The following is a 25,922-nucleotide window of genomic DNA, read 5'->3' on the forward strand; positions in this document are numbered from 1 at the left end:
GAAAAAACTACTGTTGAATAGATTTTTGCTTGTGATTTTTTTATTTTTTTTTTAAATTTTCTCTCCAAGATTTCCAAACAGATTACCACTGCTTGGATGTTGTATCTAGTATTTATTATGAGTGTAGGTATTGAACATCTGGTTTGAAGCACTAGTAGTCCTGCAAAGGTGGTGTTGCACTTCTTTTGTTTTTCTTTTTAAAAAAGAAATAAATTTGAGAGCTGGGATAATGAGCTCAATTATAACCCCACAGAGATAGGTACTGCTGTAAGAAGTGGGAGGGAATAACAGAACCAGCTAGTTGACTAACCACTTCCCTTCATTGTTGCTTTTAATATCAGAGCAGCCTTGCTAGCTTTCTAAACCACCATAAGCTACTTTAGAGAGATCATGTACACCCTAAATGGTAAGTTCCTTTCATTTTAGATCTAAATTGAAGGCTGACTTGAAGTGATCCTCAGTGGTTAAAAATTGAATAAGATGTATTGCTTTGTGTTACTATATCATAATCATAAAAAAATAGATCTGTGTTATTAAAAGTAAATAAATCTGGACACATACTTGCCTTAGCAACAAACTTCATGCAGGGCCTGAAAGATATATTCACCTGGCAAAGTACAAGCTAATTTACAAAGTAAAAATAACAATTGAAAAAACAGTGCAAGTTTGTAAGATCTGAAAAGGAGGTTGACTGATGTTTTCTGAATGAGTTGAGAAACGAACTTCCATTTCTCTCACAAGTTCTGTGTCTTATGCTCTGCTGTCCTTCACAAGCTGAAGCCATTTATGTTGGTTCCTATTACTGCTTGCAGGTTGGAAGATTTGTCTTTGATGGTTTCTGTTGCAGGTCCTGGTAATAATAATTATTACAGTTTAAAGTCCTAAATAATAGGCTAAATAATCAACCAAATACTTTTTATTTTAGTTTCACTTTTAAGTGCACTAAATAATCTGAAGTGAGGATATCTTACAGTGGATATTTATAGCTAAGGCTAACATAAGTTGGGTTTATAATTGCTGTGCTCAAAAAATCTGTCAATCAGCCATGAAGTCTGTATTAAGCTCAAGCATGGTGTCTTGGTAGCAGTACAATGGAAGGTATTCTTATATTATAAATATATTATTTATTATTATATTATATATTATAAATACAGGAATATATATAATATATATATTATATATATATATGTATATTATAAATACAGGAAGCCTGTATTTACTGGAAGGGAATTAGCTTGGGTTCTTAGTATGCAGCCAAAAGTTGTAATAAGGGTTTTACTTGTTACAGCTATTTCTTTTTGTCTTACTGATCATGTGTCTGATGTGGCTAAATATACCCAAGACTAGGGAAGGGATCTCGTCTCAGAATCTCGTCAGCTCAGAATCTGTTTTATTGCAGTCATTTAGGGGGATGAGCTAACTTTCATTGTCAGTATATTTTTTTACTTAATAGCTTCACTTGGAATGTATTAAGAGCTCTTTAATGATAATTTTCCTAGCAGTAGAAGCCCCAAACCCAAACAAGCAAGCAAAAATAACCCCAGCAATGGGTGCTTTTCCTAGGGAAGGCATCATTAAGAAGTTGTGAATGTATTTTGGATTCTTAACTATTAAATTTTATTTTGTTGCAAGCTGTCTATCCACATTATTGCTCTATAGTTTGTACAGCAGGTATTTATAAAGTGACTGCTCTGTATTCCTTTTGTATTTGAATATTTACTTTTGAAAGATGAAAACATTAAGCCAAATCTTTGAGGAGCTTCATGAGGTTGACCAAAAATAAGGATTTGAAATTATTATAGCTTTATTTATAATGTCATGCTGAAAAACATTACAAGTAATTCCATTTGAATCTCAGACAAGAGAAGATACTGGACGGTGGATCACTGGGCTGGGAGTGACCTTGTGGCTGCCAGCCACTTGTGCTCTAAGATATGGCCGTGCTGTGATGAAAAGACTTCCACATAATTTAACTTTAATGCTGATGCCTTTTTAACAGCCATCAAAGAATAATTCTTTGTCTTACAGAACTTACTGGATGTTAAGTCTGACAGTAGAAAAAAATCTTAGAGCAGTAATAGGTGCAGGAAGTGTTGCTTTTTGAGGCCATCCACATACCTCATCTGAGCAACATGAGTGTAATTAGCATGTAATTTGTTCTTACTAAGTGACAAAAAAAGGTTGTTTTGCAGACATCTTAACCCTTAGTTAAGCGTTCCTCTGCTTCTTTATACCAAATTTTGTTACAGTTGTTGTTCTTTTACCTGGTTCTCCAGCTACAGGAGATCCCCTTGGAGTTTTTAGAATTTTTCCCTCATACAAATCATTAACAAATTTCACCCCTTCCTTCAGCCTTCACTGTATTGCAGTGCCTGCTGTTGGATCCTCAGCAAATTTACACAGTTCTTAAAAGCCTTGGTGGACCTGTGCAAGACACACAGGTCTTGTGTGTGCAACACATTTTAGTAAAGGCATTTTGGTCAGTGCTACTTTCATTTCCAAATGCACTGGAATCATGCAAATATGTGATCATCCCAGCTGTCATTAAAGGAAATAAGACAATCAGATGAAACCAACCTTGTCCTTTCCCCACTCCACCTGGACCCCTGAGCAGCAGAACCACAGCAGCCTGTTCTCAGAGACAGCAGGGAGGAGCTCCTGGGTTTTCTCCCTGATGTCTGGCAAAAGCAGCTCCACAGTGGGAGCTCTACTGACATTCCCTTTCCTCTCCTAGCTGCCATTTTTGGGAATCTAATATGTTTCACACCCTGTCAGACCTGGCAGAAATCACTCCATGAATTCAGAAGTTATTGTGATGAGGGCCTAACGGATAAGTTTCATTTCCTTAGGAAACCAGGCTAAAAATAACTTTTTAGCACTTCTGTGTGCAGAGGAAAATCTTTTAAATGTTAGTACCAAGTTTGTTGCAAAATGGGAGGCAAAAAGTGATTAAAAAAATTACATTTTAGTCAATCAGGTTGAGGAGTCTCTTGTGGAATTTTTAAGGTATTGGGTTGTCAATTCTTTTTCTCTCTAGCACTCAAATATGCTTAGTGCTATTCCTGAGACCAACTATTTTTGGTCTTAGAAGAAGCCATCATGTAATTGTATGTGTTACCAGAGCCTAACCTCAGGAATCCTAATTCTGTCCAGTGTTTCAGATCAGTGTTCCCAATCCAGTATTTAATCTCAAAGCAGTTGTTCTTTTATTCATTCCAAAATCTGTGGTGTGAAGAGTCATAACAAATGTTGACTTCTTGTTCATATTTTTAACTCTTCAACTGACTATCAGTGAAATTAATGAACTGCATTGGATCCTGAATTCTGGGGGAGAGGAATCCTTTCAAGTCAAGGACCCCCCCCTCTTTTCACCTCTGTTTTCAAGTTCAGCTTTTCTTTAGACAGTTTTCCTCCTTTAGTTTAATTTTTTTTCTCCTGCAGTTAGTTGCAAGTGAAAGGGTGTGCCAGCAAATGTAAAATAATTCCAGAGAAACTTTTCCTGTGTCATTTCTGTTGTATGTGGTGTTAATGTTATGGAAAATGTTGCTGCACACCCCCCACCCCTTCCCAGACACATTTTTCTAGTTAAAACAGTAATGTTTCTGTATCCACAACATAGGCAAAATGAATAGTGTTACAAAAAGGCAGGTCAGGCCTTAAAATCAAGCTTCTGTCTAGCAAATACGTATTGCTCAATGAAGTTTTCAGCTACATTAAATGTAGTGTGAACCACCATACTGAGTATATGGTGAAGTATATATATGCTGGATATTTTAAATAATGTTTTTAAAATCTGATCCCATAATACTTCTATAGGAAGGAGAAGGTCAGAAGGAGGAATGGTTGAGGGAGGAGACTTTGGTATTGCACTATCTATGTAGTTGTTTCTGGAGGCATGTGGAAGAAATGAAGGTGTCTCAGATTTCACAGTTTATAGGAGAAGATACTTAGCAGCTCCACTGGAATGTGTCCGTGGCAGTTGCACATTCCTTCATGTCATGTTTGTAACCTCCCTCCCCATCATAGGTACTGGCAAGGTCCAGCCTGCATTTGTCACCTTCTGCAGTTACTGTGCAGAGCAAATGACACGTGGGCAATGATTAGAATTTTCAATAATTTCCATGGTGCATGCCTGCCTTTGGTGTCTGAGAGTTTACAGGAAATGAAACTTCAGCTGAGTTTGGAGGAATGGTGGGGTTTGGTGTTTCTCAGTGCTTTTTTGGAATCCAAAAGAATGATTATGGTTATGAAGCCCAAATTAGACAGATTTGAAGGGCTTGTAGTTTATAAGATGTAGTAACATTTTAAAGCTTCTCTTGCCTCCTCTGTATCTCAGATAATGGCAGCATCATTCTGACAAGTGTCAGTTTCAGGAGTTAATGGAGAATTTTGAATAATACAATTCACTGTATAGTATGATTATTTTTTTTTAATCTAATTGTCTACCAAGTATTGGTGGAAGATGAAATGGAGCAGAATTGGTTTGAAGAATATACAGGAATTCTGTAGGAACGGAACTGAAATTGTCAAGTAACAACTTGACAGTGTTTTAATAAAGGCTGAAAAACATTTGCCCTATTAATTAAAGTTTCTGTTTAAAATAGTACCTATTGTGTCATAAATATTGGTAAGTCATTTTATTTTTAATCCTCATTTTTTCATCAAATATTTTTGTATGAAGCATGATCATTACACATCAGTGTTTGAAAGCAGAGAAGGCAGGAAAGTGTACAACTCTGTGAGAAAGCTTAAAAAGCCCTGTATTTGCAGCTGATTTGATGTACTGTTGCAGTGAAATAGCAGATGCTGCCAATTATCATCACTCTGATGGCTCTTTAGTGTTGTTACATTTTTCAAATTATTCTCAGCTCGCTAATTTGATACTCTTACCAAGGCTGTTGCTAGAGCTCTCTTATTTCATTATTTATAATTACTTTTGGCTTTGTAAATGAAAACAATCCTGCTGCTGATTCTGTAATTTGTAATCTGAGTAATTGTAGATTTTCATTAATTTCTTATTATTTGCCAAATCTTTGTTGTGCAAAAGCCTGTTATTGCTGCCATTTATTTCAGAAATGGTCTTATGTCTTGGGAGATTTCTTTCTGTCACCTAGGAGCTAGTTGCAAATTATATGCATTTTTTTAGAAAAAAAGATACAAAATTGCAGGAATGAATACATTTTTTTTCCATACAGAAGTAAATGCTGAATAAAATTTAGGAGTAAACAGTACAATTCATGAAAAACGTTTGAACAGCAATATTAATTTCATGTTTGGTATTCTGATTCCAGTCTCTTATCTATCTTTATAGGAAGAGGGGTGAAGAAAAGAGATCCTTAAAGCAAACTATCTTAGGCAGATGAACGCAGTATTTAGGAATAAACAAAACGCTGAATTTTAAAAGTGTGAGGTCATAAAAATGTTTGGGAGATCACAACCATTTTTTATTCTTTTACAGATTTCTGTTTGCAGATATTCTAGCAAGATTGTTAGCTGAGTCTAACATGATGATTTGAAAGGATGAACTTTTATATCAAAACGTATAGCAAAGTGGGAGTAAAGTTTTGAAGTTTTGCCAGGAGAATCTTTGACTGACAGATGAAGATTCTTTTTTCTTAGGAATTTTTTTCCCCTGTTGTAGTGTTTTCCCAGACTGTGAAGAAGATTTTAGACTGTGTGAACCAGATTTATCCTTTCATGTACTCACTCACTCAGAATTGCTGCATTTAGAAATGTTACAGACAGTTGAATGCTGTTTAATAATAAATTGGCAAAACTTCTAAAGAATATAATCTTTTCTTAGACATGTATTTTTCTGAAAAGGCCGTGCAATAGTTCCTTAATGAATATTTATGGTTTATAACCAAAACCTTCTCTCTCCAGTGTCACACATGTCTACCAAGAATACTTAGTGTGGAGATTGAATTAGAAGAGCTGCTTTATTTTCCATGATGGCGTGGCAAAGCTTTGAGTGTGTCTGCTGAAGACTGTTCGTCCTTAAGTTAGTTATTTGCTAATTAACTTAGGTTATTTTTCTTGCTTGAACACATACTTGCAGACCAGAACAAATGGAAGACTACATACTATTTTACAAAACCACATTTGGTGCCTTGAGATTTAACTCAAAGTAAGTTAACTTGAGGGGGAAATAAGGAATCGTTCCAGACTTTGACTTGGGCTTAAAAATAACATTTTATGTTATTGCTGTGTGACTCAGAGATGTAGCCAACAGTCAAGTATAGACTACAGGTTATGTATGTGAAGAATATAAAGCAAATCTTCACTTGGACAGTAATGTTGCGTTGTCTGTGTAGGAAGTATCCTCTTCTTTTTGAAGTGCCCTCATCCTTCAAGTACTCTTCATTACAATAATCTGTTCCTTCTGCAAGATAGCATTCTAGACTCTGTCTTCAGTTTTATGTGACTCTGTGAGGATCTTGATTATCTACTCTCTGATTTGTTAGTAATTACATTAACAGAGACAGTATATATGCATGCAAGTGTGGTATTCTATTGCATTTTCCAGAATAAATATTTCTATTTAGCACATCTTATTTGACAAGCTATTTTCTTGTCCAGAATTTTTATTCTTGGAAACAAACCCCAAAACTCTGAAACCCTTCTGAAATAATAGACTTAGCTCTCCAAATTACAGACTAAGAAAATTCCTCCAAACCCATGAACAGAGTAAAAAATATCTTTCATTTATGTGAAGCTCTTACTGAAGCACAGTTTGCAGCAGTTTGGCTACAGCACTTTGCTAAATTGCTTTTTTTCGGGTGGTAAAGGTGCAAACTCCTTTTGGGCCTTTGTATATCTCACCTGGTTTAGGGGCTACTTTGGCTCTATTTTTAATACCAAAGTATGGTCCTGTACTCCCCAGGAAGTTACTTCTTTCCATCCATCCTGTTTTAATGAAAAGTCATCTTTTTACAGATTTTATCTGTTTTCCAGTTTGATTCTGCTGCTTCCAGTCACAATTCCCCATTCAGCAAAATTTATAATCCTAATTCTGATTTTATAGCTCTAACATCAATAAGTCAATATGTCCTTTTCAGACAGATGCTAGTTTACTGTTTTCATGCTGCAAACAGCTGGTAGATGATTCTTGCTGCATCCTGAGATTACAGAAAGCTGTGTTGGTACTATGCCCAAACTAATTGAGCCTATTTCTTAGCAGCAAGGGTTCTGTGGTGTCCTAATTGCAATTAAACCACTATCTGTTAGCCCAGGAGGCACACAGAGATTTATTGTGTATGTCTTCAGAGAGGTTAACATATTTCCATTTAAATCCATGGCAACACCTCACTTCTGTACCCATCCATGTATATTCTTTGATTCTGAATTTTGAAAGAAGACACAAAGATAATAATGGATGATCATCAGTTAGGCTTTAGAATAATGGCCAGGACTCTACCACACTCTGTCAAGGAGATTCTTAATTTGTGAATTTGCAAAGTTGTGTGCAGTACAGGACAGGACATACAGGACAGTGTGTACCTGGTGTTTGCTGGAACCTGAGTCAGAATTGTCTGTTCTGAATTTTGACAGTAAAGCTATTTCCGCTTTTGTTTTGCTAATTGCTTCATTGTCCTTCCCCAGGATGCCTCATTCTCCATCAAAGCTATTCAAAGGTGTAATATACCTATTGTAAATAAAACCAGAAAAAACAAAACTTGTTTTGTCTTATTAATGTTCTTCTAAACAAAGAACAAAATCTGAAATCTAAATATACCTGACCAGTTGGAACTGGGGATGTTTTGATTTCTGAAAAGAAAAAGAAAAATTAAACAAGTCAATCTCTGTGAAGCTAAACAACTACATATGCAAATAAAGGCATTTTTCCAATTAAAATTCATTTGGTTGTTACAGACTGAATTAAAATGACAGTGAAAGAACAGCCTCAGGTGTATGACTGTGCATTTTAAAGTGCTACATTTAATGTTTATGCAGAAGGTTTTTATATTTTAGAAAGTGATTAGCACCTTGGCTGTACTGCTTTCAGGAGATTTCTCTTTTTTTTTTTTTTTAACAGTGCATAAGATATCAAGATTTTCTTTCAACATTTGACCTACTTAGGAAAAAAGTTCTGATTAGCACCGTGTAATATACTCCCTCAGTTTGGAAGTGCCTTTGGGTAATGTATTGTAGAGAAAAGTAATCTCATCTAGTAAATGGACCCTATCACATTTTAAGATATAGATTTTTTTTCCCCTGTCTATTCCCTATGCCTAATTTAGTCCTCAGATGCAGCCCTGTTTAATGAATCCATGTTCAACTGTTGTGCTTTACTGATAGCTTAATTCTGTTTGCATACAAATTCTTTTCTTCCGTGGCTGATTAAAAAGCATTCCTCTCCTTGAAGTCAGGTGGCACAAACAGAAATTAAAAAGTTTATTACAAAATTAGGCTTTTGGATCTTCTTTATTTTCTGAGTTCTGTAAAGCACTTTGTAGTTAGCAGGGCCTAAACAACTGTGTCCCAAAAAGGCAAAAGTCACCCATGGCTGTGGGCTATAATCCTAGTTAGGGAAAACCTGTGGGCAAACAAAACACAAACTGGCTGTAGGCTTCCATCTAGACTGAAGCTGGGACCAGGATAGTTTGGAAAGGACTCCACACTTCCCATTTCTTCCTTTACCTGCTTCCCATAACGTGAAGCATTTATTAATGTGGTAGTATGCATTCATCTGGAAATTGTTGAGGGAGTTCCTAAATGTTTCTTATTCCAAGTATTCAATAGCTGCAGGAAAGACACTGCTTCCCTGGAAATAAATTTCATCACCAGAAATAGGCAGGTATTACATTTCTTTCCTTGAACTCCAGAGCTGACAAGAAGAGTAACAAATGACTTAAGAAGAAGAAAAAAAGGTATCTTCTGCACTGCTTTGCTGCTTCAGCTGGGATTATTAACAGGTGGACATTGGTGGGTGAGAAGCTGACTATTGCCACCAGAATTTGCCCAACATTAGACTGGGTAAATCCCAGTTAACAAGTAAATCATGTAAAGAATCATAAAGTTTTACGTAATAAATCTTCGATGTTGCCTTTTGTAATTAAAGGTAACCTTTGTGGCTTCAGAGGCTTATGAAGCTCCAAAAGTGCAAACTAATTTTTAATGGTGTGGGATTCTATCCAACCCCTTTCTGAATGCAGATACCAGATGTGTTTATAGCAGTGTGGGGTAGGTGTAGTATAAGATGAACATGCTTAATACCAAAGCCAGAGTGAAGGCTTAGCAAAATTGAATAAGGCAAAGTTGATGATGTGAAATAAAATGCTGCCACTTCAGTCCTTGGTCTGTGTAGAGCAGTGCTTCCCAGTTCCACTCCAGAGTGAATAATACATTGTGGGCAGCCTTGTGCTTTGCTCTCTGTGTTCAATTGGTGGGCAACCCTGGGCACTGCAGGTCTTGGGTTTGTGTCCTGCCAGATGGAATCTCTTTCTTTTCTCTGCACTATCAGCTTAATTACAATTTCTTGCGTATTCAGTGTGGTGCCTGGTTGTTTTTTTTTTTTTTTCTGTAATTATTTTAATAATAATAAGTACCTTTTCAATGATCCATGAAGTCCAGTTTTTAACATTAAAAAGTATTTTCAGTGTTGCATACAGCTGATGTTTTTATTGCTGAGTCAGAAAATTATAGGTTGATTTATTTGTACTTTCTGGTCTAGCCATCTATTTGTGTGCAGTAAAGGAACACTTCTAAAAATTTCTAGATCATGCTCCTGATACAGTGTTTCCAAAAGGACCATCTTTCAGATTTTTAAGGATTGCTTGACAGCAATCATGCATAGATGTATTTCACAATTTTCCCTCGAAGTTGCTCCTTGCACTGCTGTGATGGGAGTCAGATGGCAGATGTTTGGAATGCATATTACTACTCCTTTAGTTAGGGGAGCTGTCTTAGTCACACTGAAGGAGTAGAAGGGTTTTTATTTTTGGTTTGCTGTCTTTCTCCCTTATTCCCTTCATGTATTAACGTTGATGAGGAAAGCAATACTGGTTTTCAGTTATTCTACATCTTGATAAATGACATCTCTGTTTAACAAATATTTCTCTTTGTGAAAATATTTCTCTGTGTTTATCTGCTCTGAATCCCAGAACAATGTTATGAATTTGGTCATTCTAATGATAAAGAAAGGAACACTTTTTCCTTTGGGGACTCTCTGTCGTTTCACTCTGTCTTAATCATTTTACCATACTTAAAAATGCCACTTTTGTCATAACTACTTATGTTTTCTTCCTCAGTTTAATTGCTTTTAAAAGGAATTGATGTTGTAAATGACTGTCATTTGTTCATAAACCTGACAGTAAGCAACAAAAGTCTTACCTGCTTTGGAGAAGTAAATGAGTACAATGTCAGAGCATTTGAAATATTATTACTTACTTCATGTTTATATTACAAAAATATTCTGAACAGTGCCACTGTTTCCTGGTTTTTCCTGACTTTGACTATTTGTCAAAGCACTTTGTCATTTAGTAAAACCACATTTTCCTTAATAGGATAACTAAGTCCATGCCAACAGCATTGGAATGCATGAACTGGTGTTCAAGTCTTGAAGTACACCTGAAGGACTATCTAATTAATTCTGTTACCTTGTAAAATCATGTTCAGTAATAAATGTCTAAATGTCAGGAAATTTTTGTTTTCATGTGTTAGGCAGAGGTTTTTCTAAGTGTGAATCCATGCAGCTATTGAAGGGATGTGATTGGGGGGACAGAAAAAGGCACAGAAATTCCATAATTATTATGTCATTTTAGTATTCACAGTTGCAATTTCATAAAGCAATTTGCAAAACTAAAAGAAGAGCTGAAATATGGTAAGGATTGTCTGAATGCTGCCCAAACCACTTATTTTTTTTTATCTATTTGAGTTGTATAGTACAAGATAATGAAAGTGGTAGAAGAAGGTGAAAGAATTGGAATTTACACAGATATTCTTTATACTGATTGTATTAAATTTGTGCACCTCTGGATTTAGTGTGTGTGAACAGTCATTTTTATTCTCTACAGTACCTCAAAATGTAGCTGGTCTGCTTTTTTTTACATATTTTTTTGGCTATAATTTCTTTGGAATTCAGGTTTGTAAAGGAAATGTTAAGATTGATACAAAATTAATTATTTCAAATAGTATATTATATTTATATTACTATATTATATTTCAAATAATATACTAAGATTATCAAAATAGATTTCTACAGTAACATGTTCCTGAGTGATTTTTTAAGCTAATTTATTACTCAGATATTTTTGAGAAATGGAGACCTGAACTTTTTATGGAGGGCTTTTCAATAACTTACTAAAACATTTTAAATGCCTACCTATGGCAACCCATGTTGAAATCTGTCTATTCTGCAGTAGTATTCTGCTACTATTTAAAATTATGTGTAGAACATTTGCAGAATTATTTGTTACACTATTTTTTTTTTGTGTATTCAGCATTATCATGAGTAGAGAAAAGGATGAAAAGATGCACTTATAAAAGAAATAGCATTGTATGCAGAACTATGTACTTTTAAAGTATATGTTTGTGTAATAATTGCAGTGTTTCTGTAGTTACCTATTCAGGTAGTCACATATCAAGTTATTAGTCCTGTCTCAACACAGGTGCCATATTGGTGGCTATCTGTCTGGCTTTTTATCAAATGCAGTGATCTGCTTATGTTCCCTCATTGAAAAATGAGATTTGAAGTATTTAAGTGTACACCTTTTAAATGTATGTTTAAAGTATTTTGTATGCTTGTCTTAGTTTCCACATCAATGTAGTAGTGTAGTTGTATAAATGTATAACACAGAAAGAAATGTTACTTTAGAAGTAGGTATGCAATTAATTCATTTTAGATGCAAATTATGATCACATTAATTTTTTTTTTTCTGTCTTGCTGACACAGTAGCAGTTTCTACATCAAGTGGCTGTATTTCAGTTGCTTTGTTGACATTACAGGTGCCTACAAAGTATTGATAATGGTAAATAAACAGAAATCATATAATTAGGAAGGGTTTTAGAGTGAGGATGGCTTTTCAAGTCATGGACTCTCCTAGTGAAAAGAAATAAATACGCTTTGGTAGTGTCCCATAGCAGAAGAATGCCACACAGACTTCCGCAACCATTAGATCTCCTGAACAAAGCAATCAGGTGCTGGTCCGAATGGTGGGTTCTTGAAACAGTGTTTTAATCTGGATTGCATGAGACTCCCCAAACCATAGTTCTGCTGAGTTCTTGCAACCTTGTGTGATCTCTCTGGCACCTATGTGGTCATTGCTAGAGAGTACCTTAAACTATGTACAAATCATCTCCTAAGTAACCTTAACTTCAGAAACTATTGTATATCATTGTTTCTACATCTAGAGGAACAGGTTACTATCTATTTGCAAGTGTCTTATCTGTGTGCAGTTTGGTTAATTCTGCTGCAGAAACTGCCTGAGCATCTCTCTGAAATGGCCAAAGACTCCATTCAGGATAATAATCAGTGCACTGAAACAGATGAGTTTATCAAGAAACAGCACAACCTTCCTGGGGGAATCATTGGAACTATCCAAAATTCCCACATGGCAAGCTCCTTTAGCAATTAGTCAAAATACATATTTGCAGCTGGAGTTGTAAATAGGTCTTTTATTTCATCCCTGTAGAGAACTCCCTGGGGAGTTCCTGTGCTACCCAGGGAGTTAAGGACTTGGTGCACTGGATGTGCACACGGGCACAGCCCTGTTTCCAAGCTGCACAACAATTAGAATAGATATTCCAAGCCTGGAGAGAAGAGGCATCAAGACATGCTGTTTGATTTCTCAAGGATCTCCCCATGCAAGTTTCATCCTGATGTGTAGACAGTCAAGAAAAACTGCTGGGAGGCCTACATGTAGCAGCAATCTGACATTAAAGGAAGCATAAGGGAAGTTGAAACAGGGACACGTGATTCTGGAGGAAAAAGGGAGATAAAGGGTCTGCAAAGCCGAAGCTCACTTGGAGTTTAATCTGGCAAGGAAGTTAAGAACAAGACTGATGAGAAGTGCTTCTGTAGGTGTATCAGCCACAAAAGGGAGACTACTGAAAATGTCCCACTTCTGAATGGCACAGGGGATTTGGTGACAGGCAACATGGAGCATGCTGAGGTGTTCAGTATCTTCTCCATCCTGTCTTTTTTGCTGACCTTCAGGAGTCAGGTGCATGGGACCTGTATAGATTACAGAAGACTGATCCTTAATAGAAGAAGACTGGGGAACACAAACTGTTTCTGGGATGCAGAAGTCCGTGGGAGCTGGTGTAGTGCACCCATGAGTGTTCAGGGAGCTGACCAATGTCTTTGTGAAGGACACTCTTGATTAAAAGTCCTCTTGAAAGAGTGTGGTATTTGGGAGGAAGAAAATGACATTTCTACCTTCATGAAGGGCAAGAAGAATACAGAGAACAGTTTAGTCATCTTCAACTTGATCCCTGTGAGAGTAAGGGACCAAACAGCAGAGGAAATCACTCCCAGCAATGTGAAGGAAAAGAAGGTAATTTGGAATAGTCAGTGTGGACTTAGAAAGGAGAATCATGCTTCACCAATCTGATAGCCTTCTGCAAGAGAGAGGGGGTATGTGGTATATTCCATACTGCAGTAAGCTTTGCAGCACAGTCTCCTATAACATTCACATGAATGAAGTATGGGTAGATAAGTGAACAGGAACGTGGACTACAAACAGGCTGAGCTGCCAGCCACAAAGGTTTTGTGAACTGCAGCCCAGCTGGAGGCAAGTTACTAGTAGAGTTCCCAAGGGGCTGATAACTGGTGCCAGAACTGCTTAGCAGCTTCATTAAGGCTCTTGGCAGGTTGCAGAGATGTAGCAACAGGACTGTCATGCAGGACTTTCCATTTCTCTTGGCTGAACTTCAGCCTTGGGGGGAACAACCACATGTACCAGTTCTGACTGGGGGCCAAGTGGCTGGAAAGCAGCTTTGCAGGAAAGGACCTGGAGATCTTGGTGGAAAAGCTGGAAGAGAAGCCAGCAAGTGTGCCATTGCAGCAAGAGAGGCCAGCGGTCTCTTAGGCTACACTAGGCAGTTTGCTGCTCAGATGTCTCCCTTTTGAGAACTGTTCAATACATAGCATTTTGAAAAACATTTAAATATCTATATAAGGTGGAGTTTTTCTTAATATAGCTGAAAAATGAGCATGATGGTCTGTATGTTGTTTTAGTCCTGTGAGATGCTTGGTTTTTTGTTTGGGTTTTTGTTTTTTTTTAATGAAATACATAGCTATAAGTAGCTCTTCCAAGAGCTTAAAAATCTGACTGCTTTCAGGGAAATTGATCTGCTTGATTCAGTCAGTTATACTTCCCATTCCCCTTCTTCCCTCAAATATTATTCATAGAAATTAATGTGTAAGAATGAATAAATTTAACAGAAAAACAGTGTTTGTTGTAAGTTGCAAAAAACAGATTCACTTTATTGTGTGCATCAAAATCTGCATCCTAAGCAAAAATCCTTGTCATTTTTGTACTATTATAGTGAAATATGGGGAAGAGGCTAATATAAACTACATCTTCCATGGCTGGAAGGTCAAAGCCTGTTTCCATGGACCTTGCAGTGTGTGGTACAGATTCTGCTTTCCTTCTTTCACTGAAAATGAAAGCATTGCTGGGCATGTACAATCTGCAGTTCTCAGAGTGCCTGTTTGGCATGAGTAACCTCAGCCTTGTTCTGGCTTTCTTAATTACCATCCTTCCCCCACATCCCCTGAATGTGAAAGAATACCCACTAATCCATATCCTGGCACAGAGATGGTGTGGAATGGTGCATGTGGAGACCTGCACCATTAGATGTATTTCTGAAAAAGGGTAATGTGTGAGTTGTATCATCCAGAAGCCTTTTTTGATAGTGCAATTAAAGAGAGAATTTCTTCTCAGTAGTGTTTCTCAAAGCCAAACCTGAGAATCCAACCTTTTTTTCTTGGCAGATTTTTCTTTACCCTTCAGGTACTTTCCCAGATGCTTGTTAGAGACTCTGAGTATGTAAGTATAGCAGTAAAAATACAGGAAAAGTTAAAAAATTATGCTTCTAAAAGAAGAAAAAGATTATATGGGAAATCATACTGTATGAAATGGGCCTCTGCACGGAGGTTCAGGGAATGACATTCACATCTACCCTGCCTGTCTTGACACATGGAAGAAGCTTTTGTAAAGTCTAGACTTAAAGAGATTGTTGAGGATTTCTTTGTCTTCAACAAAGCAAAAAAGCAGTATTTCAATGACCATTTCACTCTCCAGTTCAGTTCTGAGGTGAATTCAGATGAGGTATAGATGTTTCAAGATCTGAAACAGGAGTTCTCTACAATTCTAAGATACAGGGAAAATTTCTATTTCTTGGAAATGCTCATGAGGCCTGTTTAAATGGCATGCAGTAACTCCCAACCCTGCTGTGTTACATGGGAGTGAAAAAGTTCCTGCAAGATCCCAGGTCCACACAGGAACTGCTTTAGGCATGCTGGGAAAGCTCTGAAGGCCAAGCCCAGCCAAGAGTTCATAAAGAGCTATCATGGTAATGAGGCACAGCGTAGTTTTAGCCTTTTGGTTTGTTCTTTTATGGGGCTTTTTTTGTTTGTTTGGTTGGATTTGTTTTGCTTTTTTTTTTGCTTTTTTTTATTGGGCAGTATTTTTCATTTCAGAAATAACTTGCTGTTTGGAGAAGCAATAGTCTCAGCTGTTTCATTTTGGTGGAAAGACTGGCAGGTAGAAGACATGGTCTGTTAACTAGGCATGCTAACACAGCATCCATAGGGAACTGAGGCAGCACCACATGGACTATTAGAGTTGTTAGGTTTGGAAGCTGGTGGAGATACTGGCTAGGTATGGATATTGGCACAGGATAGCATGGTGGTGAAACTGGGAATTTGCAAAAGGCCAGGCTGGGAGAAAAGTGCTCTGCAATGGAAGGTGGTTGCTCCTTTCCATAGTGTAGAGGATTCTCTCATATTGAAGGGATGTTGAACAAGTGAAATGTGTTTCAAAGTTACTTTTCTCAACATTTTAGGGAGCTCATTGATGAAGTGAATAATTTTGTTTTCAAGGGAGGATGTAGGTAATGTCTGATAAACTGCTTTTGGAACCCTAATCAGTGAATAAGGGGGAACAAAGTATAAAAGCTTTTTGTTAAATGAGTAACATTCATCTCTGCTATAAGGATCCTAAGAAGCATAGAAGCATTTAATTAAAATTTTTGCTATAATCCACATAAGAACAGCAACCAAATTAATATGTCAAAGGCAGCCCTAATCCAAAGTTTTGTAATTTCAAAATGCTGAACTCTGTCACCTTAATATTCTTTAAGAGTTTTATGTTTGTAAAATATGTATATCAAAACCTGAAAGTAGACTCATGAAACAGTGTAATTCTGACTTTTCCTTTTTCCTAGTGGAAAGCTGTTGAAAATCTTCATATATAAGTGTGTTTATGGTTTTGTTCTCTGGGATTTTTGTTTCTTCTGTTTTGGGTCCTGGGTTTTTCTCTGGTGTGTGTGTTTTCTGTTGTTGTTGTCAGGTAGGTTTTCTGTTTGTTTGTTTTGTTTGCATTCTTTTCCTCTGGAGATGTAAAGGAAGGGAGGAAGTCTGTCTAGATGTATATATAGCTTCTATGAAGCACTGTTGTAATTTTCATTATTGAAGTTCTATATGGCAAACCAGCTTTAGGCACAAAATGGGAACTCAGTTTTAACTGTCTATACATTTTGCTACTTGCATTAGTCTTTTGCTTAAACACTTTTATCATGAATACAGCTAAATCCTTCAAACTCTTCTGAAAATATTTTGTCTCCGACAGCATATTCTAAGGAACTCAGGGAGTTGGGTTTGATTTTAAGATCATTTTTGCAATTAAATATTTTGACAAATTACTACCAGCTTTATTCTGCTGGCAATATTTTGACAGATGGGAGAAAATGTTTCAATTTTAGAAAAGTATTTTAAGGTAATAAAAGAATTGGAAAGACTTAGAGGTGCCATCTTTGAAAACACTACGTTCAGACTTCCCTAATACTGGAATGAACTGGAACTAAGACTCAGTGTGCTCATTGTATTGTAGACATATATAATTTACTCAGAATTATTTAAAAAGACAGAACGAAAGTAATTTTGAAAATTTAGGTCTGTGTGAACAACCTAAAAAACTCTGAAAGGTTAATCTTGGAGATTCCTCTGAGTGAAAAAACTTACGATTTTTATTCTTTTTTCTGACTGATACCTAGAAATGTGTACAATATACACAGATATTGCAATGTATATATAATATATATACATTATATAATGCAATACAATATAGCCTCTGTGACAAGTGTAGGGAAAAATGTCCTGTGGGATGCATAAACTTGTACTTGCCTTAGCGCTGCTTGAAGAAAAGCCCACTGTATTTGTGGCATTTTGTTAGCAGCTTTGAGCATTAAATATCTTTTCTCAGGTGGTAATTATATTAAACAATGTAGTGAAAATTAGGTCAAAAGAGACAAGAAGCTTATGCTTCTTGTGGAACTGCTATGGCTGACAGAATGGGCTTCCTGCTTGTGAAAGGTAGATGGTATAAGACTGCTAAATAAATACCTCTATCCAAAGTAATTTTAATAATGACTTTATATTTTTATAAAATATATTTTATTTTTTATATATTATATAATAATATTTTTTATATTATTAGTTTAATGCAGTCATTCACATTGTTGTCTCATTAGTGCTTCACAGCTTCCTTTGCAAGGCACTAAAATAAGTCTTTTAAAATGGCCAGTTTCACCTGACAGCTGCTGAAAAGAAAAAAAAATCTCTTCTAAGCAGCATTGCTACAGAAATTAATGAAGGGTTTCCTTTTTTTTTTTTTTTTTCCTTTTCCCAAGAATCAATATTTTCTGATCTAATTTTAATTTGCTTTAGAGTCCAAATTGGTGTATTTCTATATGGTTACTAAGATTACATTTTCACTGTCTAGGTGAACAATGTAGTAGAGGAAGTATTTTAACCAGCCTTTCATGGGGCATTATTTTTCCTTGGTTTAGGAGTGCAAAGCTAAGTGTGATATTATTGTAAAAGACTCCTGAGACATTCAGATTCCCATCTTAGCACTTCCTCAAATATCAGCATGCCCAATATTTTTCAGCAATGAAGGTATCTTTGTAACATGTAGTTTATACGCTGTATTCTTCTTTCCTGAGCTAGAAATCTGTTTTACACACACCCACACATGCACACACCCTCAACACCAAAAAAAAGGCACCATCATTAAGCAGATTGCTTTTCTCCTAATACAACAGAAAAACATTTCCCGCATTTCCCACCCTTTTTGATCACTTTCTGTATCTTTAGACAGAATTAGGTATTTTCTTAATTTAACAAGTGGTTGAGACCTGAAGTAAAAGTTGCAAGGAACCAGCCAAGCCTAAAATAGGTCTGCCACCAGCTCCTTAATCTGTAACAGAACTGTTTCCCAGTACTCTCCTTCCAATGGTTTTTGGTAGTATTTTGTTTCAGAGCCATGTGTGGGTGTCTGAAGTGGAGTCATTCAGTACTGCCCTGCTTTAGATGAGAGTATTTAGCTACTTCATAATGGGCAAACTCTGGTTCCTGTAACACTTGGGAAATGAAGACAGCATTTATGCTTTTATAGCGTGGTTTCTTCTGAAGCTGTGCCTTTGCTGAGTGGCTGTTTGCTTCCAGGCAGCTTTCCAGGCACTCTTTGGGCTCTCGCTGGTCTGTGAACATGCCATGTAGTAGCAGCAACCCATACTTGATGCAAAAATGTTCTGTTAAATCCATGGACTGTGTGAAGAAAAGGGTTAGCTAAGTCCCAAGAAATTGGGACTGATTGGCAAAGTCCAGAAAAAGAGGAGTTTTTGAAGGGCATATTTGAGAGTTGGGAAGGAGATGGAGCTGGGCCTTGGCATGGCTGAGGGTCAGCCTGTGTGTGCATGGGGGGACCAGGGAGTGAACATGACCTACTGTAACTTACTTTTCTGTATAATCTACAGAATGAGAAAACAAGTCTTTTTCTTTTCCTGATCATTTGGGGTTTGCTTGTCCTGAGTGAGCAGTTCCTGCTCTGGTGCCCTCCTTTGACTGCAGCGATGTTGTTGTGTGCTAGGACGTGGTTCAGCCTGACTAAAGGTGTTGGATCCTTGCCTGTTCCTCTTGAGTTGCCCTTATTTGATCTGACAGTCATTCTCTTCAGCTGGCTGTCCTTCTGCTCTAACATGTGCTGTCCTGACACCCTTCTTGGGTATGGAGAAGGAGAGTCTCCAGTCACTCAGTGCTGCTGTACACTGAAAGTGCTGGAGTCCTTCCAGCATGCTGCTGTGTGTGGGATCAAGGTGTGCTAAGTGGCAAAAAACCCCCAAACCAAAGCCAGATTTTTTTGTGTTTTATCATTATGGTCATGGACCTGAATGGAGAAGGCAGTGAAAGGAGGAAGTTTATAGCTTTGTAAGTGTTAAGAGACTTCTTTCTTCCTACTTGAGCTGATCCTTGCTTGCTACATAAAAAATTGAATGCTGCCCCTGAAGTAGCAATGGTGGAGAGTAAATGCCCTTATCTGTGTGTTCTAACTTGGAAATTTAAGTCCTGTTTTCTAAAACAAAATTAGGCTGAAAATGACATTTAGTTGCAGAACATTCTGGACAAATACCAACAGTAAGAATTGAATTAAGAGAAATTCTGAGGAAACTGGCACAAAAATACTGGCCAATATTATATGTATGATTGGGGAAGACATGTTTTAAGTGATGAATGAAAGTGTTTTAAGTCTTTTAGATAGGCACATTTGTGGAAATTATATAAGTTTGTTAAACTTTTATTTTTTTAAAATTAAGAACATGAGGAAGTGAATTTACCTGCAACCCACCCTGACATATGATTAAAAAAAAAACCCCAACAACTACTAGAGTTTTTAATTTGGAATTTTGTTAGTACAACAACAAAATGCTGAATGTATTTTTTTGAGTTCTGAAGCTCCTTTTATGTAGGTTTTATCAAAAAGTAGGATATATATGTAAACACTTCGATTTCCAAGGGTATTAGCCTAGTTTTCAAAGAGGAATTTAAACATTTCCAGCTGGTAAGATTAGTGTGTGTATGTCTTTACACCTTCTCAGAGCCTATGATTTGTCTTCAAGTTTTAGTTTGAAAAGAGCATTTAGCTTCTGACTTCATATAGTGTGTTTAAGAAATGCAACGCACCTGCTTGGTTTTAATTACCAAAGCGATCAACCTACATTAAAAAAAGAGATGCTTTCTTGCCAACAGATTTAAAAAAAATCCCAAACAAGCTAAAGCATCTGAAGAGCTGGGACAGTAAATAATTCTTCATCCACTATTCTCTCTAATTCTAGCCTAGAATGACTAAACAAATGTACAGGTAGTGGTGTTTGTCTGTATTTCAGCTGCACCTAAAGGTTTCAGGATGTTGTGCCTGGTGTTAGGTGGGCATAGAAATTAAGTTTCCAAACAGTGAGCTTTTTAAGCACTTCTGACTGCACAGATTTGTAAGGGCTGGCTGGAACTGCTATGTCGTCAATGTCTCTATTTACTAAACTTTGCTTTAGTGTAAAAAAAAGGGGTTCTGAAAGTGGTATAAATGTACTACTGCTCTTTAGTAAAAGTATTTGATGTATTTATTGCATTTATATGCCACATAATTTGTTGGTATGCCTACTGCTTTCTGTTTGTGCTAGATATACAAGCAAATACTCAAGTGAAATAAATAAATAAACAAACAAATAAATAAATAACTTCTCACTTATGTTGCAAAAAGTATCTGGAAGAAACTGAAGGTTTCTGTTACCACTTCCCACTAGGAATTTTTAGTGTGCAAACTGGAGCTGTGGTAGGTGCAGCGGATCTCAGCAGTGCTGGCTGTTTTCTTCAACAGAGAACATGAGAAGGAAGAGTCCTGTTCTCTTTGTGGTGCTTGCTCTAGACTGCTCCAAGAAATCACAGAACCCAACAGAAATCCCAATGCTTTGTGTCCCCATCTTTTACTACCCTCAAGCTGGGGCAAGGCTGCTGTATTTGTTGCTGTGTAGTGATACAGTGTGGAAGTCTTGAGGTGCTTGCTTTTCCTTAGGCCTGGCAATAGTAGTGCAGATGTTTTTGTGTGAGGTACATTAGCCCCCGTGAATATCCTTAAGCAAGTGAATAACTTGGTAGATCTTAATGACATTCAAAGACAAATCTATTCTCTTCTGGTCTTCCATTTGAAATTGGAGTGTCTGGTGATTATGATGGTATAATGAAGGAGTAAAAAACCAATATGCACTGGAACTTGCATAGTGAAGACAGTAGAAGTATTTTATTTGGGGTGTCAACAGTGGATGCACTGTGCAATATTCAAGTATGTTTAAGTTCAGTGCTGCTCAAACCATTTTTTGTAGAAGTATTATGTATGTGCCATAAATCAACCACTTCTAATGAATCTTCCCATGTACATACATTTTAATTTTTGTACTAGTTGGTACAGCACTAGCTTGTCAAACAATGAACTACTGTGTTATTACATGAAGAAACTCTTCTGCATATCAGCTTGTAAAATCTTCGGAAGTTATGAGGATGATAGGAGTTTTTACCTTTCTAGCTCCAAGTCTTATATTGATTGGCTCTGTGTTGCAGAGAGAGAAACAAAGCAACTTGGAACATTTGGGACTAATGAGTTTTTCTCATTAAAATTTCTCTGACTTTGTTGACTTTTTATGTCAATCCCAAATATTTGCAAAATAATAACAAAGAGGCTGCTGTAAAAATTCAGCTTTTTTTTTTCTTTTTCTTTTTTTTTTGCTGGTCATGTTCTGATTCTGCAAGGACTGTTGGAACAAAAAGATGTCCCTCTCTGAAGAAATTTAGATGCTGGCTGTTAGACACAATTACAACACTTGTAATAGGAAGTGGGTGTGGACATGTGTATAGACCAGATACAAAAAATGTCTCCTTGTTTTAACAGAGGTAGCGTTATAGAAATTGTATTAGTTTATATTACATGTATTTGGTGCACTGCTTCTATTATCAGAGCCTTTATTTCTATGCAGCACATGAATTTTAGCACTAATCTGGAAGCAGTCAGCTTGTGCAACAAAAGACAGATTACTTTGTGGTCTGAAGCATGAGTTTGTCTATGAGTAAATTCTGTTTGCCCTGGAGGGAGAGTAAATTCTGTTTGCCAGGTTCTAACCCCGAATTCAAGAATTTCAGTGTCACATCTAATAGCTACCGTGTTCTTGAACTTGTTCTGTTTTTTGTTTTGAAATTCATCTACCATGTTAAGTCACAAGATAATAGTTGAAAAATCTGTTTTCTGTGTCATATCTAGCTAGACAGAGTTTTGTCAGCTTTTGCTGAAAATTGTGAAGTGCCTTGAGACTTGTAATGTGACAGACTCCATTTGTGTTGTACTATATTAAAAAACTGTTGTTTTTTTTTTAAAAAAAATCACATTTTTTGTTTCAGATCTGCTTGAATGCTTTTTTAGCAGAAAGCAGACTAGAATTTTCTTTAACTTATTTTCTGGATTTAGAAGTCATAATTTATAAGCATTCAGTGCTGTCAAAAGATGTGCATGTTCCAGAAAGAATGAGTTCTCCCAAATGTGTCTTTGCCTCTAATGGGTGCCATAGAAATATGCTGTAGTCACGTGAGTCTTCATGAAAATAGGTGAAAACCAAGTGGATTTTGAATTCTGGGAGGGAGATATGAGGTGATTTTGAGAACTGTTAACTGAGGGGTAGCATATTAGAATAGAAGAACAAACTCAGTGTAGGAAATAAGTCTGGGAAATTATATGGGTCTGCCTTTTTCTATGGTGTTTCTTTTGTTTAATAGGGTATTTAGTTTTGGAGTAGATTATGCTTAGTTTCCTTTCCCTTTTATCTAGGGGTACAATTCAATAGAAATGTATTTTACTGTGTATGTGTACTTTCCTCTGTATGTATGTGTATTTCACTTTGCATGATGAAGCTACATGAGGTTTCTGTATTCATTTCTGCATTATGCAGAAACAATTTTTCATAGCTTAAATATCATTCACTAACCTCAGAAAACTGAAAAAAAAAACCCCTAAAACCCCAAACCAGACTGACAGCTGTCAACTTTTACTTTCAACTTTCTTAGAGATTATTCATTTTTTTTCCTGAAAACCCAGTCTTTAACTGCTGTAACTTTCATTCAGTTCAAAATAACTTGTCAAAATTACTCATCTTCAGACTGTTGGAACTTTAGACTAGAAACCCATACAACATTTTTGTATTATCATTCTGTCAAACCTTGTAGGACAAGGATTCTGTACACTCACATGAAATCCAAACCAAAAAGACAGTTTCAGTAATTTGCTAATTTCTTAATAGTAAGATTCTTTTACTTAACTTGAATAATTTTAAATTCTTTTTGAAATGAAGGTTAAGGACTAGGCAAAAAAAAAAAATCGACATTATATAAAAAATAATATAATGTTTCGTTGGGATCAATAAAAAATAATTCTGGCAAGTTTTATAATACAGAAAAAAGCAAATTCATTAGTAAAATTAAACATTTGTATTTAAAGATAATTTTGAAAGGAAGAATATAGAAAAAAGTGAATGTCATATTCGAAATATTTGAAATAATGAGAGAAAAATAAACTATAACATTATGTTATATCATACTAATAAGAATTGGATAATGTACTTTGTCTTCATGTATTTTAAAATTAGACTAAGAGCATACCAGATTTCTTCCAAATTATGGAAGAAACCCAGAATGAAGACTTTCTTACTGAGGCCATAGGGAAGCATGAACTAAATATTAATTTAGCCTCAGCATCGAACTAATTTCTTATGCTTGCTTGGACCCTTGCTTTTAATATCAAATTCCAATACTCTACATAAAAGTGAACAATGGAATGTTGCAATTTCTTGATTTTATGATTTTATCTGGCTGGTGGGGCAGATCTATCAAGCCAATTGAAAATAACTGGGTTTTGTGTAGCTGCCTTAAGCTTTGGCTGTTGAGAATGGCAAAACTGTTTTCCAGTCACTGAGAACCAGTGTCATAGGAGGAGGAGTAGAAGCAGTTCCTCAGTACAAGATCATATATTTGTGGATTAAAATTGTGCTGTGATGTACTGCTATGCGTAATGAAGGTTATGCCTTGCTTGAATTTCAGTTTTTAGCTTTAAATGGTTCTCAGATCAGTTGCTGAAACTTCAATTGAGTTCATCTTTCAAAGCAGTCTGTATCACAGCTCTTGGAAATATGTTTTACTATCCAAACCTTTCAATTTCATCAGTTTAAGTCTGTTTTCAGGAATTTGTTTTATGCATGCAATTTTTACATGAGTAGAGAAAGGTATTCATATATCTGTGAAAACACATCAGTACTGCACATTTTTAAAACACTCAGGAGAACTTTTCTGTCCTGATTATTGCAATGCTAGTGGCTAAGGAAATTCAGAAAACTTTAAATCTTCAGTCCAGTTCACTCTGTTTTGGTGTGAGCTAAACTAACTAGAAACGGCTGTTTGTGGCATTAAATACTTGAAAATTTTCCCCTGGGTATTTGCCTTTAATCTTTCTGGCCTGAGGCTTTCCTATGTTCTCTTAGCTTTCCAGAAAATACATGACTGAAATCAGTATGAGCTTTTCACTTGCCTTCTTGGCTTAAGCACAAATACCAGTAGGTAAGTAGGTGGGTTGGCATGTAAACATTTATTTTGAGGATGCTGTGCAGTCCATGTGACCTAGGGATATTTTGCACTTGAATGCTTGCTTGTTTTTTTGGGTGGTTTATTTTTTTAATTTTTTATTTTTTTTGGTAATCTCATGGCTTCATTTAGAGTTTAAATAAAGTGTGTGTGTGTGAGAAAGTGATCACACAAAGTTTAGTATGAATATGTCTGGTTAGGTTAAGTGAAAAGACATGGCTGTTTTGTATGAACCTACTACATGGTCTTGTTCTTATTGCACAGAGATCTCTTGAGAGCCAGGCAGGTGTTATTCAGTATTGATTCCCTTGGGGTTTTTCAGTTTGTTTCCAGCAAAGGTAGTGTTTTGTGGTGTGAAGAATCAAAAATCCCTGCTGTCCTACAGGCCTTAAAACAGAGAATCTCTATCAATATGGAAATCCTACCAAGAGTTTCCCTTGTACAAAGAAAAGGAAAAGTAAATCCTTTGTGAGAAAAAAATTGTTAACAAAAATGAAATGCACCAAAGCTTGGAAACAAATGCTACAAAACTATATGTGCACACCGGGAATTACAAAAATAAATGGTTGTACAATAATAATTTGTAAGTTTGGTTTCAGCCATGAAGAAAATCTATTTTCAAGCTTTTGAGGGTTTCTTCTTAATATATTATGCTGCCAAAATGCATAAAGTATCAGATATATTCCATTAACTGGGATGCAGTGGTGGTGAGTCTCATTCTTTATAGCACTTCCTTAGTTATGTTTGCTCTGTTAGTGCTAATAGCTTTGTACTATATTTTTCATGTCCTCAAGTATAGGGTACATTTAAAACATTTTTGCACAGGTGTTGTTGGTGAGAAGGCTATTGGCAAAGGATGTGATAATTGTATGTAAAATGTCAGAGTTGACAAAACTACTTGCCAAATGTAAAGTATTAGACTGTCTTGAAGCTGACGTAACTCAGGCTTGACATCACACTGGCATAGTTTAGAAGCAGGACAAGAAGGAGGCTTTCCTGTATTATGCCATGTGAATGTAGCCTGGGATTGTAATGGAAACAGTTGTATCTTTGTAAAATTTTAATTATGCATTCTAAATGTGCAGTTGCAATCACATCTGAATTGTTTACCTTTGTTTCACTTTCCGCACTTTCCCCCATATATGTGCAACAAAACAAGTAATTAAAATACTCTTAATTTCCACTGCTTTTAGGTACAGAGCTAGATTGAGGCCTATGAAAACCGTAAGCAAAATTTAACTTTGCACCC

General features: G+C 36.3%; 1 protein-coding gene across 3 annotated transcripts in view; it reads left to right on the top strand.

Moving 5' to 3' along the window:
- Positions 1-25,922, top strand: part of HDAC9 (histone deacetylase 9) — a 457,012-nt gene that overhangs the window by 65,144 nt on the left and 365,946 nt on the right. The window contains exon 1 of one of the 3 annotated variants that reach the window (XM_019005657.2): positions 365-406. The exons of the other annotated variants lie outside the window; for them this stretch is intronic. Coding sequence (XP_018861202.1) covers positions 391-406 — 16 coding nt within the window. The 5' untranslated portion in view covers positions 365-390. Of the gene's footprint in view, positions 1-364; positions 407-25,922 lie in introns of those variants that run through there. 3 annotated transcript variants of the gene reach the window in all.

The sequence above is a fragment of the Parus major genome, chromosome 2 (assembly GCF_001522545.3).
Source record: "Parus major isolate Abel chromosome 2, Parus_major1.1, whole genome shotgun sequence".
NCBI classification, from domain to species: domain Eukaryota; kingdom Metazoa; phylum Chordata; class Aves; order Passeriformes; family Paridae; genus Parus; species Parus major.